Raw genomic sequence first — 16,749 nt, 5'->3', positions numbered from 1 at the left:
GCCAGCCTGGGCAGAAAAGTCTTGTGAGACTCTTATCTCCAGTTAATAGCCAAAAATCTAGAAGTGGAGCTGGCTCAAGTGCTAGAGCCCTAGTCTTTAGCACAAAAGCTCAGGGCTAGCGCCTAGGCCCCGAATTCAAGTCATAAGCCCAACAAACATACACAAAAAAACTCACACTAAGCTGTGTGTGACATGCACCTAGAGACCCAGCTTACTGAGGAAGCTGGGCTTGGAACATGGCTTGATGCAGGAGCTCCAGACCAGCCTGGGCAACACTGCAGGACTGAGGCTCAAAAAACAAACTTAAATGGAATAAAGCCCCAGCTGTAGGGAATGGATATTCTGACTCACCTACCCAGTTCTAAAGAAATTCTGCTGCTGTTGAACACAGAATATCATTGAAAAACTTAATATTTTCATTGTCAGTCTGATCACATCTTAGGGGGCCTATTGAAAGTTATTTCACATCTAAAGCTTAGACAATAAATTCTCAGGTTTCTTTTTTTAATAAGATGGCTTTAAGTAGGATTCTCTTCTAGTCAAAAATTCCCCAACTACATGGCTGTGCTTTGGAGGGACCGCACTCCTGACCGCCCTCATGTAACTGAACACTGCAGACTGTCTGCCCTTCTACTCACTTAAGAGACTTGTAGTGAGACGAATCTTTTGGGCAGTCTCTTATGAAAACTATTACTGAGCTTTGCTCAGGTAAACTTCTGTTGTCCTTCAGGGTTCTAGACTCTTCTGGAGTTTGCCACACTTTACATATTCTGTCTTCATTAAACCAGATACATCCAAGCTCTGCATATTTTGATCTCGATTCTGACATTTTCTGCCCAGGAAAGATGCTACGATTTAAAACAACAAAATCCCTCTTGTCAACTGCTCTCTTGCATTTAATCTTAATACAAATATGAATGCTGTAGAATGGAACATATCTGATATTAGCTCTATAAACTTCCTACCAAAGTGGCCTTGCTCAAAATCAGTAAGGCATCTGTACTTCTTCAGATAAGGATTTCATTATGACCAAAGAGCTTGTTAGAAGGTTCAGTCACAGACCAGGAGTGTTGGCTCACTCCTGTAGTCCCACTTACTCAGGAGGCAGAGATGAATTTTAGTTCAAGGATACCCCAGGCAAAACTAGTGAGACCTCACCTCAACCAGTAAGTCAAGTGTAGGTGGTAGACACCTATGATCCCAGTTATCTAGAATATGGTCTGAGACTGGCATAGGCAAAAAACAAGAGACCCTACCAAAAACAGGAAGCAAAAAGGTTAAGGGTAAAGTACTTACCTACCAAGCATGTGGTTCTGATCTCAAAACACAGTAACACCAAAAAGAAAGAATGGAGGGGGAAGAAAAAAAAAAAAAAAACCAAGGCAGCTGTGTTTGTAATCTTTCATCCTTGATGGTTTCAAATCTCTGGAGTTACATACTGAGAAAAGGTGTTTAAAGTTGGTTTATTTTTAATTTTTTTGGCAGTATTAGGATTTGAACTCAGGGCCTTATGCTTGTTGGGACTGTTTGTTTCATTTGAACCACATCCCCCAAGCCCTTTCCTACTTAGGTTATTTTTTTTTTCTTTTTTTTTATTTGTGAAGATACTGTACAGAGGGGTTACAATTGCATGGGCAGGATAATGCGTACATTTCTTACCAAGCATTGCAGCCTCCTCCTTTGTTTACCCTTCACATCCCTTCCCAGCCTCCCCCCTCCCCTAGGTTATTTTTTTGATAGGGTTTTGTTAGTGTTTTTTGTTTTGCCGGAGGACAGCTTTGGATTGAGATCTGCTTCTACCCACAGTTCCCCAAGTAGCTGGGATTACAGGCCAGTGCCCCAGACCTGGCCTGGATGATTTGAGGTTTCTTTTTTTTTTTTTTTCCCCAGGATTTTTTATCTTTAAGTGGTTCCCATTCTACAAAACAGTGTATGAGTACAAGGTGTCTGACAACATTGTCACCCATTGCTCCTAACCAATCCCTTCTCACTTTTTTATAAAATTGAGATTAGGTGATTACATAAATTTCATGTAGTTCACAGTATTGTGGAATAGTGATACTTAAAAGTCACAAACACATTTTAACCTTCACAAGGCACATGGTCATTATCATGGTCTATATGGTTTGTGAATGTTACGAGCTTTGACAATACAAATTATCTTTTCCACATTAGGTGATGTTTACATTTCTTTCTTTTTGCTTAGTGTAAACTGTTCCCTCTTTTCCTCATTCCTCCCTTCCCATCGCTGTCTTTGGGTTGCTTAGTTCTTTTTCTTGTATGTCCAGTGCAGCTGATGGGCCGGGGTTTCTTTTCTAATGAAGTAGTAAACCATACATTTTTCTACATTAGTGAAGCATTCATAACTTTTTTTTTTTTTGAAGGGGAGCTCGAACTCAGTACATGGAAGCTGTCCCTGGGCTGTTTTGCTTAGGGCTAGTGCTCTTATCTACCCCTGGAGCCACAACTCTACTTCTGGCTTTTTAAGTGATTAACTAGAGATAAGTGTCTCAGACTTTCCTGCTGGACTGATTCCAAATTGTGATCATCAGATCTCAGCTTTCTAAGTAGCTAGGATTAGTTTTTTTCCTACAGAGTCGTCTGTCCCAGTGTTAGCTGATAGAATTTTTTGCAATTGTACAAGTATCTCATAGTCTTTACTGCTCAGCACAGGAGCCACAGGCCACATATTCCTAATGAGCACTTGAAATGCAGCTAGTAAAATTGAGGAGCAGAATAATTGAAAGCCAAATAGCTATAAATGGCAAGGGATACCATATCACAGCAATAACCTAATCCATTTTCTGGAGTTATATGCTACTTTTCACTCTTCTTGATTGAATTTGCTCACTTATTCCCATCCCTGACTAGAGGTTGTTTTTTTTTGCTTTGTGTTTTTATTCTACACGGTAAAATCTATCTGGTGACAACAGACATATTAAAATGTTTTATTTATATGCAATCTTGCTGGGCTAATGGCCTCATGACTGTAGTCACAGCCACCAGAGAGGCTGAGACTGTAAAACCATTAAGGTCAAGTCCAACCTGGAACTTTAAGATGCATCTCAGTAAAATAAAAACAAAAAACTCAAGCATTCTGAGTACAATAAGACGCTTACTGATTCTGTAGTTTAATGTGACAATCTGAAGACTGTTTACTCTTCTACCTCATCTGCGTCATTCCTAAATGTCACTCTAGTCATACCCTGTGCTCTAGGCTCTGTTAGTTGTTTTTTTCTAGCCTAATATCTGATGCATTCTGTGTTGAGCAGGGATGGTGAGAGAAGGCCAGCTAAATGGTTCATCTGCAGCACACAGTGAAATCAGAGGTATGCATTTCCTCTTCTACTTTTACCAGTCTGTCGGCAGTTCTCCTGAACTCCATTAAGATTATGGGGCATGACCTAATTACCTCTCCTCCCTACTAAGCCCATGTTCCTGTCAAGTCTTTTCCAAAACTCAGAAGGGTAGGACTATAGATTTTCAGCATTAAATGCATAAAGCTGTTTTGTGAAGCTCCATTTTCATTCTCTGCCTTTTCTCTCTTTCCACAGGCTGTAGTACATGAGCAGCTAGGCATCATCATTAAACCGTGCTGTAAGGCCCTCCTGTGGACAGTGTTTAACCTGCAAATGTGCAAGAACCCAACACAGCTCCCAGGAAGCACCAACACCCAGAGGCTGAAGTTTGGGGGTAGGATGGGGGGAGGGTTTCACCTGTAACATCATGCCGGCTGGTTCTCTGCTGCCTGGTTCAATTCAAGAACACATACGTGACATCAAGACCCAATGCAGTTCCCACTCACCCCCAGGCTGGACATGCGTGTGTGTATACCACAGACCAACGTGATGCCTCCAGGCTACACTGCAGCTCTGCAGGACGGACTTGGGGAGCTGGAAGTCATGGCGTCAAGCAGTCTCTTGTTGCAGTTTTGTACTCGGTTTTTCATTAAGCTTAATGGCTTTTTTAAAACATGACTTGAAGTTCTAGTTTTCTAGATCTTTTACAGTGTACAGTATTTTACATAACTGAGCTGTATTAAAAGCTTGTTCATTTACTTGCCAGGGCCCTGGCTCTACTTTGAGAGTCACTGTAGAAAAACAAAACAAAAACAAAACTCCTAACTTGTATCAAGGTATTAAGAAGCTTAATTTTTTTAATAACTCAAATTTGGTAAGTTGTGTGTTAAACCTTGAGGTGGGATGTTCTCATTCGCATGACAGTCAATGCCCTACTACTCTTTCAAAGCATTCTTCAGCTTCTGCTTTGGTCCTCTTTTTACTACAAATAAGCCCCAGAACTATATGGCTGGTGTGATTTAGATTTCAGCTGAGTCCTGTATAAAATAACTTCCAAGACCTTGGAGGCAGTTTACTTATGAAATTTATTTTCTCATATAAATTATGTATTTCTCTGGGCAGACAGCCTTCACCTTATTGCACTAATAGCACATCTGTAATACCAAGCTACAGGACAAGAGGTTTGTATTCTTCAACATAGCACTTGTCTACCAGGTAGCACTTGTCTACCAGGCACTGTAGGAGAGAGGGCTGAGGAAAAGCCAGGACCCACTCAGGAGGCTAAGGGTGGGGCAGGGAGGTGGACAATGGCTGCCCTTCTGACAGTTAGCTTTCTCCCAGGAAGGGGAACATGCAACGCTTACATCTGGGTCCTGGGAGAGGGAAGAGTGGGAAGGCTAAGCCCGATGCAATTGCAGCTTGGTTCCCGTTGTTTCCAAGGGAAGCAGGGACTCGCCTTTCACTTACATGTAACAAACTTGGGCCTAGCTGATGCTCTAGGAAACAATAGGGTAGGGGCATCGTTGGATTTTGAATTAGCAGCAATTAAGAACAGGCCACACTGGCACAGTGAGGTGGGCATCATCTTGGCACCAGTGACCTGAATGATGTGTACCCTAGGGAAAGGTGCCACTCAACACCCAGAGCTGGCTCTGGAAGAGTCTTTTAACCTAATGTAGCTGGGACTTCAAACTGCTCCTTAGTTCAGATGCTCTCTGGCCACTGTAATTAGCAAAGCTCTGGGTACTGGGTCTTCTGAACATTGGTCAAAGCTATAATGAGGCTGAGTCTGAAGGCAGAGTGAAGGGAGCGCCTGAGCAGGAGTAGGGTGAGTGGGCAGTAACTGTAACATGATTAGGCCCTCCGTGCAGGTGGAGGCTGGACTCAACAGGGAGTGGGAGGAGCTTTAAAGCCCTGCAGCTCCCATTACTCTGCCGTAGTACTACACTGAAGACAAGTTGCTCACATACTCTAAAGCACATTCTTGATACGGGAACAAGGACTTGGGGGAAGCGGCGATTTGGTATTAGGCAAGAGCCACATTAAGCCTTCATGAGGGCAGCCACCACAGCCTTGGCATTAAGACTGCGTAGGTCACAGTAGGTCTGGCCAGTGCCCACAAAGACGATGGGTTTGCTTGTGATGTAAGTCATAGAAATAGCAGCTCCCACCTGAAGTGGAGAAAGGGGATAACCAATCAGCTGAAGCCTCCTTGTAGAGCCCATCTCCCTAACAGCGAATTGTAGAGACCACCTATCCCCAAGGCCTCAAAGCCCATCCTTCAGTCTCGCTGTCCGGCACCATCCACATTTACCTTGTCATCAATGGTGTCAAATTTGGTAAGTACAATGCCATCAATGAGCCGAGGAGTTTGAGCCATGGAATGGTCAGCCAGTGCTCTGTTGAACTTGACCTAAGAGGAAAAAAAAAGATCATGTAAGTACAGGATTACTAATTTGCCAGAGTTTATGTTGTCAGAGGAACTAGGCCTGAGCCCTCACCAGCTGGTCCACGGCTTCGTTGCCAACTAAGGCCTCCCCCACAAACAGCACCAAGTCAGGTGTATTGACGGTAATGAGTTTTGCCAGGGCAGTCATCAGGGGGGCATTGTCTTGCATGCGACCAGCTGTGTCCACCAGCACCACGTCAAAGCCTTGGTTACGTGCTAAAGAGGAAAGAAAAAAGTCAATCCCAAAATACCCAACTGTCCCTCATGCTCACTGCCAGCCTCTGAAGAAATCTCCATCTGGCTAAGTGAAAAGCCCGTCTGTTTACTACTTAGTCTCTGGATTCAGTTACAAGGTAATATGAGGAAAAACCTGCCCTATTCTTGGCCACCACCAAAAACATTTAGGGAAAGCACAGAAGTAGGATAAAGGTGACTCAATTCCTATCTCTGGTTAGGATATATTTGCTTGTAACTATACAAACCACATGGAAGCAGAACATGACAAGTAACTAATTCTGACTTTAGTAGTCCAAGTCTGATCCTCTGCAAATTCCAAGGAGGCGAAAGGCCCACAAGCCTCCACACTGCCCAGGGACTGTACCAAAGGCAATGGCTTCCATGGCGATGCCAGCAGCGTCCTTGCCATAGCCCTTTTCAAACAACTGCACCATGGTGCGGCCACCATGCTTCTCTGGGGGGTGCAGGGCAGTCAGACGCCGGGTGTGGGTACGTAGCTGCTCCACAGCCCCAGCACGAAATGTATCACAGGCAGCAATGAGGACACTGAAGCCATTCTCTAACAGCCAGAAGGAAATCTGAAAGAGTTAAGAAAAAACGATGACCTGGAACCAGGGCTTGTGAGACATGGGGAGTGAAGGCATATCAGTGACAGGTCGGAAATGGCACTGACCTTGGCAAGATTAGTAGACTTCCCTACTCCATTCACACCACAGAAGGTGACAACATAAGGGCGCCGGCGACGCTGGGCATCCATGATATCCCGGAGCATGTCTACACGACGCTGTGGCTGCAAGATCTGCACCAGGGACTCCTGTAGAGCTTGCTTGACTGTGGAAGTCACCGCTGCAAAGGGAGGTGAAATGAACACAGCCATGAAGCCTAGGAATGTGCTCAAAATCCTCCACACCTTTCAGACTAAGGGAACTACAACTAAGAATCCAAACCCTACTGTTCTAAGCACTTTATTTTGTTATTACAAAGCTGATGTACAAAGGGTTTACAGTTATATAAGTCAGGTAAAGAATACATTTCTTTGTCACCCCTTCCCTGCCCCCCTCCCCTCCAGATTTTCCCTCCTGTCTCCACCCACAAGTTGTATAGTTCATTTTCAACACAGTATCTAGTGAGTACTACTGCTGTATTTATCCTTTGTCCCTCCATTTCTGTGCCCCCCCACCCAGTCCTCCAAAAGATAAATGACAAAAACAATGAAAACAGCAACTAGGAAAAAAACCTTGTTTCCATTTCCTGGAGTTCCATTTTGATAAATCTATTTTTTATAATCAAAGGCATATTATAGGTATTGAGCCTTTGTGTTCCTCTCCTAAGAATATCCTCCTTTGGTCTCACTGTGTGAACGCCCAGAGTTCTATATAATTTACCATGTTCCAAGTGTATATTAAACCTAGTTTTTGCATATGAGAGAAAACATGAGCCGTTTGTCTCACTGGCCTTGGCTTACCTCACTTAACATGATTTATTCTAGCTCCACTTCTAAGTACTTTTTAAAATATTAATTCATCTGCCTAATAACCCCTAAAATCTTGGTTATATAATAGAGGTGTAGAAATAAAGGGATCAGCCAAGTCATGTAACCAAAAAGAATAATGGTCTCTATGAATGACCTCTTTACACCTAAGCACATTTTGGCTGATGGAGATACTTACTGCTGAATGTCCCCATCACCTTCCCTTCCAGCTTGTTGGCAACAGAATCACAGAGCTGGACAGCAATATCTGCAGCCACATTCTTAGCTGACAAGCAAGGAACAAGTATGAATTCTAAGTCAAAGCAACTGATTCTTACCATACAGCTAAGAAACAAGGTCCTGCTTCCCATACAATATGAGAGCCCAGTCATCAGAACTTACCAATGAGATGATCACGCATCTTGTCCAGCACAGATTCCATGTCTTCACGACTCAAGCTCTTAGAACCCACAAGGCCCTTCAGCATCCCAAACATGCCACCCAGAGTCCCCTTGGTAGAACTGCAGGCACAGAAGACCACAAATACACATAAAGTCAGCAGACAGGAGTTAGGAATTCTGGAGCCACAGACGCCACTTCTGGAAAGCCCTATACCTAGGTTTGGTGGAGTTTGGGGCGGCTCCTTCATCATCCGAACTGCTGCAATCCAAGTCCTGAAGCTGCCCGCCAGGCCCAGTCCCTCGAATCTGTAGGACAAGTGGGAGAGATGGCTATAGGAACATTACTGGCTCTGAGTAAAAGGCCTTGAAGAAATCTAGGTTATTATACTTCTAGTCTGCTTTTCCCAATTTCCAATTACCAGTGACCTTCCCTTTGCCCTTGTTGCCTCTTACCAAGTTGATATCCTCAGACAAGGCAGCCTCTGGGGTTCCATTGGTGGTAGGAGTGCTATAATCCAAGACTTCCTTGTTAGCACTACCACAAAGTTCCCACACTCGGGGTGCTTTTTTGCCCTTTTCCTTTGGAGCATCTGACTTCGTGGACTTGCTAAAATGCACCACAGGACAAAGAGTTATAATGGAGAAATCAAAGTAAGTCAGAAACAGCTCCCTGGGCCCCAAAACTAGTGAAAGCTAGAATGCTCACCTGGATTTGTCAAGACCCCTCCCATGCTTCTGAATGAACTCTTCCCTCTTCCTGCGGATCAGCTCCTCTTTGGAAAGTTCTCCGTTCTCAGGCCCCACTGGGAGACCTGACTTTTCTGCAGGAGCTGCTTTGCTGGTAGCCAAAGGACCATCAGAACCTGTTAGGAGAAATCTCACTGAAGGAAAAAAAGACCAAATCCCAACCAACTAGACAATGGCTACACTTCTCCAATTTCAGAAGAAAACATGGGTCAAACATCTTGGGGATCACAAGTCCTGGGGATGATAAAGTGGTGAGCAGCAGGGTCAAAGAGAAGGAAGTCCTTAATGCTATGTTAACACCTTTTATGCCCCAGCACGTCCAAGTAGTTCTAACACACCTTCCTTTTTGGACCCCTTTTTTTTGCTGTTCTTTGCTTTTTCTTTGGGCTTTTCCCCCCGTGTTTCAATCATAGATCTCACAGGTTTCTTGGCCTTTTCAGAGTCTTCAAATTTCTTCATGGTAGTAGGAACACGGATCTTACTGCTCTCCTCCGCTTCACTAAAGACAAAAAATAGTTTGCTACCATGCAAGAAGAAAGGTCCCATATACCAAAAGGACAATCAGAACTGGGCAGCAAATAAGAAGTGGCTTTACTATTTTTCACTTTTTTTTTTTTTTTGGCAAGTGCTGGGTTTTGAACTCAGGGCCTGAGTGTCTATCACTCTACCACTTGAGCCATAACTCCACTTCCAGCTTTTTGGTGGTTAATTGAAGATAAAGAGTATCATGGACTTTACTGCCCTGGCTGGCTGTGATCCTCAGATCTCAGCCTCCTGAGTAGCTGGGGTTACAACAGGCATGAGCCACCAACAACTGGCTCACTTTACTACTCTTGAACCACTTTCAGGAAGGGAGCTCTCAGGAAGAGAGTTCATCAAATCATGGAAATCAATTTTGTAGAGGGAAGGTCTCTCACCGAAGGAGTCGCAGGAAGTCATTTTGAAAATCAAAAGTGCCATTCAATAGACTTAAGGCACTTTGTTGTTGAATCTCTGTGCGGTACTTGTCCCGAAACAGCCTGTGCACATCATCTATCAACTTGTCTACATATGTCAGTGTTAGGATCTTCTGAAAACCAACCTGTTTAGAGAAGGAAACAGAGCCAACAGATCTGCTTACATGTCAGCCTACAATGGAGGAAAGCCAACTCAACTTAGTCCTCCAGAGATAGGCTCAGCCACCTGGCAGGTTTCCCTGTCTCAAGAGGCAGCCAAGCTCTCTGCCTGGCTCAGAAGTTCTTCCTTTGCCCACACCACCTTCCTAGCATTCTCAGCCACTTCACATATGTAGTGCAATTACCAGCATTTTTAATCATTCGTTCTAGATCACTGTCCCTCTAACCCCTACTTACCACAAACACCAGCTCAAACTGATTGTCCAATTTATACTTGAGTGTGAGGGCCTCATGAGTAAAGGAGTTATTACCTCCTCGTTCCTGAAAAAAAAAAAAATGTCTCAGTGTTCAGGTCATTCCCAAATGTCCCAGACATGAGCCATTCAAGGATAATTACCTTTGGGAAAGTACTGAACACTCCCTACAAGAAGATGCTAGGGGCATTTCTCTCTAGCCTTCCACCAGCGAGAAAGAATGACTACACAAATGAAGGAAAGGGGAAAAGTTGAAAGTCAAGACACCGTGGGAACTGGAAGGGCAACAAATCAGTTACATACATATCGGATCTACTAGCATTTGGATACTATTTAGTTTCTTCAAGGGGTCTTTCCAATCATCTCGGCCTCGAAACAACAACCCAAAAAGATCAAGCTGGGGCTGGGGAGAGGAGGAAAAGTCCCCACAGACGCCGAAATCCGACTGGACTCCCAAGATGCCAAGTGGGGGTGAGGGAGGAGGCGACGCAAAGTTGCGGGACTGTCTGATGAGGGAGGAAGAAGGTCGATTATCAGTGAAAGGGGGAGCAGGGTGATTAGTCGAAGGAGGACCAAGGACCGGGTAAAGCTCGGAGTTCTGATCCCGCGGGGGTGGTACCTGCAGCAGCACGGAACGAATCAACGCGTTAACGGGCCCGGTGCATGAGTCGCTCACGCCCTGGAAGCACCAGAGCACGAGTCCGCCCTTGGAGAAGATGGTGAAGAAGTCGAGCATGGCGGCAGCGGGAGAGGAGTTGGGGCTGGCGCCGCCGGGGACTGGAGCCGCGATCGCCGCCGCTTCCTGCTGCGCCAAGCTCGAGACACGTCACACCGGCGGCCCCGGAAACCGGCGCAGCCGCACTTCCGCTCCCAGCCGCCGGGTTCCCTCACCGCCCCCTGTGCACCGGGGACGCGCAAGAATGACGTGCACGACCAGCAGACCAATCACGGATGGGGGCGTTTCTGGGCGGAGACGTCCTGGGGAGTTAACTACCAATAGTATGGAGAGGGGGGGGAATCTGGAGGTGACAGTTGACCAATGGGTGGGCTCGTCCGAATGCCCCCGTGGCGCGGAAAGGTGATAACGAAGGTGGTAGCAGAGTGTGGGGCTCTACGAGGCTCGGGGTCCGAAAAGCTGATGTTTCGGAGGGCTCTGCAGCGGGGCCTGCGCCCAGGCCTCTCATTCCGGCGGCTAGGCACACGCAGAGGAGGCTCAACTCTGGGTAAAGCTGAGGGCAGTTTTGGGTAGGGTTCTGGGTCGTCCACAGCCTCCAGTTGTTTGGCTTGTAGGGCTTAGAATGGGTTGGCTGCGGGGAGGGAGAAAGCGTCCCTTCGAGACTTTGTTGAACCTGGGCCAGTGTATGGATCCCAAGGAGACCCCTGCTTACTCTGGGTGTGAGTTGACCTTGTGAGACAGGAATGACTCTGGGAACTGCCCATCCAACCAACTCCCTACCATGTGGGAAGGAAATACATGTCCTAATGATAACTGCGCCCCCACAGACTGGGATGGAAAAGTAGCTGAGATAAGGAAGAAGATCCAGTCAGCCCTGCCTGGTGACACCTGGGATCCACTGTATGACACCAGCCATCTGCCTCCAGAACACGCGGATGTGGTGGTTGTTGGAGGTGGGGTGATTGGCCTGTCTGTGGCCTATTGGCTGAAGAAGCTAGAGAAGAAACGAGATGCCATCCGGGTGCTAGTGGTGGAACGCGATAGCACGGTGAGATCTGGGAGCGAGCAAAGTCATGATTGGTGCAATAAAGATATCTCGTTTTGTTAAGGACTCTAGGAGCAATGGAAGTGGAGGAAAGGGAAGACCTTAGTCTTCCATTCTTTTTGAAGTTTTTGTTTTGTTTTTTGTCGGTCGTGGGGCTTGAACTCTGAGCCTGGGTGCTGTCCCTCAGCACTTCAGCTCAAGGCTAGACCTGTACTACTTGAGGCACAGTGCCACTTCCAGCTTTTTCTGTTTATGTGGTGCTGAGGAATCGAACCCAGGACTTCTTTTCATGCAAGGCAAGCACTCTACCACTGAGCCACCTTCCCAGCTTTTGAAATTTTTGTACTTTGGTTTTTTCTATTTGCTTTTTATCAGCTAGCTGCTGGCCTTTGGTACTTTGGTCTTGTCTTTTCATTTTCAAATCTGCCCTTGGATTTATTATCATTTTGTTCCAAGGTGGCCAGCCCTTTGTAAATGACTGACACTTTTTGCCCTACTCATTTGTCAATAATAACACATTTTATTCTAGTGCTTCTGGTTGACTTGAATACAGGTTTGTTCACCCCTGTTCCTTAGATTATAAACTTGCAAACCTGACTTCAGCTAAATTTTTCATAAGTCCATTACATATGGCAGCAAGCATACTTGCCTACCTCAATTTTTCTTGTGTTTCTACAGTATTCAAAGGCTTCCACGGTGCTTTCTGTGGGCGGAATTCGTCAGCAGTTCTCCTTGCCTGAGAACATCCAGCTCTCCCTGTTTTCAGCCAACTTTCTACGGAACATCAATGTATGTCCAGTGAGATTTGGGAGGGCTGGGGGTTGTGACCCCTTTCTTAGCTTAGAAAGAGGAGTAGTTTATTACACAAAGGGATGAAAGAAGTAGGAATGGCTCCAGTAGCTAGAATTAGAACCCTCACTTTTCTCCCTAGAGTTGGTTCCTAGAAGGGCTCCTGTCTGGTCTGTAGCACTGAATTCTGGGAGCCATAGTGAGGAGTCCAGGAAAGCTCTCCAGTTCTCTAAGTTAGCCTTTTTAGAGTACAGCTTTTATTTGTAAACAGGAGTACCTGGGTGTCGTGGATGCCCCTCCTGTGGACCTCCAGTTCAACCCCTCAGGTTACCTTTTGCTGGCTTCAGACAAGGATGCTGCAGTTCTGGAGAACAACGTGAAAGTGCAGAGGTGGGTATCCACCATAAGCTGGTTTCACCTTTTCAGATTCACATTTCCAAATTAGGAACAGGGAAGCCGGGGTTGATGTCACAGATACCTCTTGTCTAGGAGCTTAGTCTATTAGGAAAGAGTCCTAAGTCAGGAGTTAGCACACAACTCAATCATTGGGACATGTCTATTTCACATGGAGGTGGTAGTAGAGAAATGAGGCACAAGGATCTAGTCAGTGGGAATCTGTACCAGCCAGTCCTTCTGGCTCATGAAAGTGGTAGGATTAAGGCCTGGTGTCAGTGGCTCACACCTGTAATCCTAAACTACTCAGGAGGCTGAGATATGAGGATCATAGTTCAAAGCCAGCCCAGGCAGGTAAGTCCGTGAAATTCTCATCTCCAATAAACCACCAGAAACACAGGAAGTGGCGCTGTGGCTCAAGTGGTAGAGCACTAGCCTTGAGCTGAAGAGTTCAGAGACAGCAGCCCAGGCCCAGAGTTCAAGTCCCATGACCAACCAAAAAATAAAGTGGTAGGGTTTTGTTTTATGCCAGTACTGGGGCTTGAACTCAGGGCCTCATGTTCTCACTTGGCTTTTTTTCACTCAACCTTAGTGCTCTACTACTTGAGCTATGTCTTCACTTCCAGTTTTTTGCTGGTTAATTGGAGTAGTTAGGATTATAGGTGTGAGCCACCAGCATCTGTTTTGTTTTTACAGGGCCCCCCTTTGAGTGGCACTGTCCTAGAGGAGACAGTCATTCTGGAGAACAAGATTGTAATGAGCAGTGGAGTAAGGGGTAGCACGTTTCCTATCTGTCTGTGGAAGGAGATAGGGTGAAAGCTGAAAGTACTGAAGGAGACCAGGTTGTAGGTTGGGGAAGAGGGTTCAGATGCGAAAGAACCTTCACTGGAAGGTTCAGTCTTTGCACATTCACCAATGAAGAAAAAACAGGAGGTTTAAGACAAAACGTGCTATCAGTACCTGCACTTCCCCCTGAAACTAGCATTCATGCTTCTCTCCTCTGTACACAACCTCTCTTAATACTGTATGCACATATTTCTCTCAGGCAAGAAGGGGCCAAAGTTTGTCTGATGTCTCCCGAACATCTTCGGACCAAGTTTCCCTGGATAAACACAGAGGGAGTGGCTCTGGCTTCTTATGGTAAGGTGCATCTGCAGAAAGAAGGGACAGCCTTCTCCTAAAGATAGTGATGTCTCAGCATGCCATGGCCACAATAAAGGAGGACCACTTTCCTCCTGGGTACCAGGGCTGGCCTCTGTCCATACTACTTCTCATTCCTTCACTAGGATTGGATTCTAATGACCTTCCCTGGCTTCCAAGCCCTAGAAAAATGTTAATGGAGGGTCAGGGAATATACTAAGAAGAATGGGATCTTAGTCTTTCTTTGTGAATTAATTCTGTTTTCTTCATCTCAGGGATGGAGGGTGAAGGTTGGTTTGACCCCTGGTCGCTGCTCCAAGCATTTCGGCTAAAGCTCCAATCAATGGGAGTCCTTTTCTCCCAGGGAGAGGTGACACGTGAGTCCAAGGCACCTTACCTTCTGTTTCTAGCAACCAGTGCGAGGCTTAGACCGGGTACCATCCTCTCACTCAGAGCCTAAGAAGGATTGGCAAGAGAGAGGGCCAGCCTAACTACTCCACACTAGTCTGCTTTGTGACTTGTTCAGTTGTTCAGCATTACCCTGTCCTTTCTATATAGCCAAGTTCCTCCTGGTTCCCTAACCTCTGTTCACTTCAGTGCCGGTGGGGAAATACCCCTTAGCCTTCTTTCCTAGACCTGTGGGATCCCCACTTCCTTCTGCAAGGCCTCGAAGGCTTTATTTTTTGTGGGGAGAATGGGGCAGGATGTTGAGTGAGATTGAACCTGGGGCTGTGTGCATGCCAAATACATGATGTACCTCTGAGCTCTCTCTCTCAGCCCCTAAGGGCTTTTTTTTTTCCTTTCTTTTTTTCCCTGCAGGTTTTGTCACTTCCTCTACCTCCATGGAGACCTCAAGTGGAGAACAGGTCAACTTGAAAAGGATCTATGAAGTCCATGTAAGTCCCTCGTCTCATTGTGCTCCTCCTCTCCACAATAGAGGGACAAGAAAGGTAGTTTGTCCTGATGTCGGTCCTCTATCCATTTTCCATATGGGCAAAGTAAGACCCAGATACTGAGTATCTCTCCTAGTGCCTGGCATGTGGTCCAGGCCCTCCCTCCCTTCACCCTCGGGTGTCTGCAGGTGAAGATGGACAACAGCCTGGAGTACCAGCCAGTGGAATGTGCCATCGTGATCAACGCTGCTGGGGCCTGGTCTGGGCAGGTTGCTGAGTTGGCTGGTATTGGGATGGGGCCACCTGGCACCCTGCAGGGCATCAAGCTACCTGTGGAGCCAAGGAAAAGGTAGCTTCCCTCCGGGCAGCTGAGGAAGTTGGTGAGAGAGGAAAGCATATAGAAATTCGAGAAGGTGGAGAGTCATGGAAGGGGTCAGGCTGACCATGCTGTTCTTGTAATGTCCTCACTCCCTTGGTCATGGCAGGTATGTGTACGTATGGCACTGCCCGCAGGGACCAGGTCTAGAGACTCCCCTGGTTGCAGATGTCAGTAGAGTCTATTTCCGGCGGGAAGGATTAGGCTGCAACTACCTAGGTGGCCGGAGCCCCACTGAGGTAAGCCAGTTTGGGGGAGGGAGGGTTGCTGGGAAGGGGACAGACTGGCCACCCTGAAAGAGGCAGGCCTTTGCGGGGGTAGGGGGTTCTGTGTGGTGTTGGTGCTGTAGCTCCCCAGATTAGAATTTGTTGCCACCACCCTCCCTGCCATACACATGCAGTTATCTTTCTTTCCTCCCTGCCATACTGCAGTCCCTTCTCCCTCTTCTTCCCTCTCCCTAGTTCTCTCTCCCTCCCCTTTAGATTGGTTAAAGGGATTAGGGAGGGCTGGGGTTTTGCCCTTAAATCCCAGACAATAGAAGTTTTGCCCTCACCTCTGTCACCCAGGAGGAAGAACCAGATCCCACGAACCTGGAAGTGGACCATGATTTCTTTCAGGACAAGGTGTGGCCCCATTTGGCCACGAGGGTGCCAGCATTTAACAATTTGAAGGTAACTGACAGGCGATGGCTGTGCATCTTGGTGCCCGTTCCTGTGCACCGGCATGTCCTGCCACTTTGTAACCACTGAGGAACCCGTGGGACCCATTCCATCCCATGAACCCCTCAGAAGCTGACCCCTGGTGAAGAGTGAGGGCTGAGCATGTTGGCAGCACTCTGAGAACCCTGCCTCTTGTTCACCCACAGGTTCAGAGTGCCTGGGCTGGCTTTTATGACTACAACACATTTGACCAGAATGGCGTGGTGGGCCCCCATCCACTCGTTGTCAACATGTACTTTGCTACGGGCTTCAGTGGTCATGGGCTTCAGCACGCCCCAGCTGTGGGACGAGCTGTGGCGGAGATGGTGCTAGAAGGCCACTTCCAGACCATCGACATGAGCCCTTTCCTCTTCAGCCGCTTTTACTTGGAAGAGAAATTCCAGGAGAGGAATATTTTCTGAGTATAGAAGCTCTTCCTCAGGCTCCAGCCTAATCATCACCCGTCCTCATCTGGGCATCGTGCCAGACCTCCTTTAACACCTTCCATCCAGGGCTGGGAAGGTGGCTCAGTGGTAGAGCACTTGCCTTGCATGCATGAGGCCCTGGGTTCGATTCCTCAGCACCACATAAGCAAAAAGAAAAAAGCCGGAAGTGGTGCTGTGGCTCAAGTGGTAGAGCGCTAGCCTTGAGCTGAAGAGCTGAGGGACAGCACCCAGGCCCAGAGTTCAGGCCCCATGACCAGACCCAAAAATAAATAAATAAAATAACACCTTCCATCCAGCCCATCTGCCCCCATGTGGCAGGG

The 16,749-nt window shown here is 46.8% G+C and overlaps 3 protein-coding genes across 5 annotated transcripts in view; 2 read left to right on the top strand and 1 right to left on the bottom strand.

The window, feature by feature from the left end:
- Fam118b (family with sequence similarity 118, member B) overlaps positions 1–4,057 on the top strand; it is a 35,629-nt gene extending 31,572 nt beyond the window's left edge. For 2 of the 3 annotated variants that reach the window (XM_013009700.1, XM_013009698.1), the window contains exons 7-8: positions 3,270–3,329; positions 3,555–4,057. In XM_013009700.1, the coding sequence (XP_012865154.1) occupies positions 3,270–3,329; positions 3,555–3,568 (74 nt within the window). In that variant the 3' untranslated portion in view covers positions 3,569–4,057. The remainder of the gene's footprint in view (positions 1–3,269; positions 3,330–3,554) is intronic. The other variant, XM_013009699.1, reaches the window with a different exon arrangement.
- Positions 4,058–4,363: 306 nt separating this feature from the next.
- On the bottom strand, positions 4,364–10,893 carry Srpr (signal recognition particle receptor (docking protein)). The gene is made up of 14 exons (XM_013009695.1): positions 10,593–10,893; positions 9,957–10,040; positions 9,522–9,685; positions 8,943–9,103; positions 8,564–8,720; positions 8,311–8,464; positions 8,072–8,163; positions 7,859–7,977; positions 7,656–7,742; positions 6,659–6,831; positions 6,350–6,563; positions 5,801–5,964; positions 5,614–5,712; positions 4,364–5,470 (listed from the first exon to the last, which is right to left on the bottom strand). The coding sequence occupies exons 1-14, from the start codon at positions 10,707–10,709 to the stop codon at positions 5,342–5,344; spliced, it is 1,914 nt and encodes a 637-aa protein (XP_012865149.1). The 5' UTR covers positions 10,710–10,893; the 3' UTR covers positions 4,364–5,341.
- Positions 10,894–11,023: 130 nt separating this feature from the next.
- Positions 11,024–16,516, top strand: Foxred1 (FAD-dependent oxidoreductase domain containing 1). Its single transcript, XM_013009858.1, has 11 exons — positions 11,024–11,196; positions 11,477–11,697; positions 12,373–12,483; positions 12,755–12,873; positions 13,922–14,016; positions 14,292–14,393; positions 14,836–14,912; positions 15,098–15,258; positions 15,395–15,524; positions 15,852–15,956; positions 16,151–16,516. Exons 1-11 carry the CDS (start codon positions 11,031–11,033, stop codon positions 16,403–16,405), a joined length of 1,542 nt encoding a protein of 513 aa, XP_012865312.1. The 5' UTR covers positions 11,024–11,030; the 3' UTR covers positions 16,406–16,516.
- The last annotated feature ends 233 nt before the right edge of the window (positions 16,517–16,749 follow it).

Source organism: Dipodomys ordii, unplaced genomic scaffold, assembly GCF_000151885.1.
Source record: "Dipodomys ordii isolate 6190 unplaced genomic scaffold, Dord_2.0 Scaffold10, whole genome shotgun sequence".
Taxonomy (NCBI): Eukaryota; Metazoa; Chordata; class Mammalia; order Rodentia; family Heteromyidae; genus Dipodomys; species Dipodomys ordii.
Note: the sequence above shows the minus strand (reverse complement) of the source record. Positions and strands in the feature narration are given on the sequence as shown.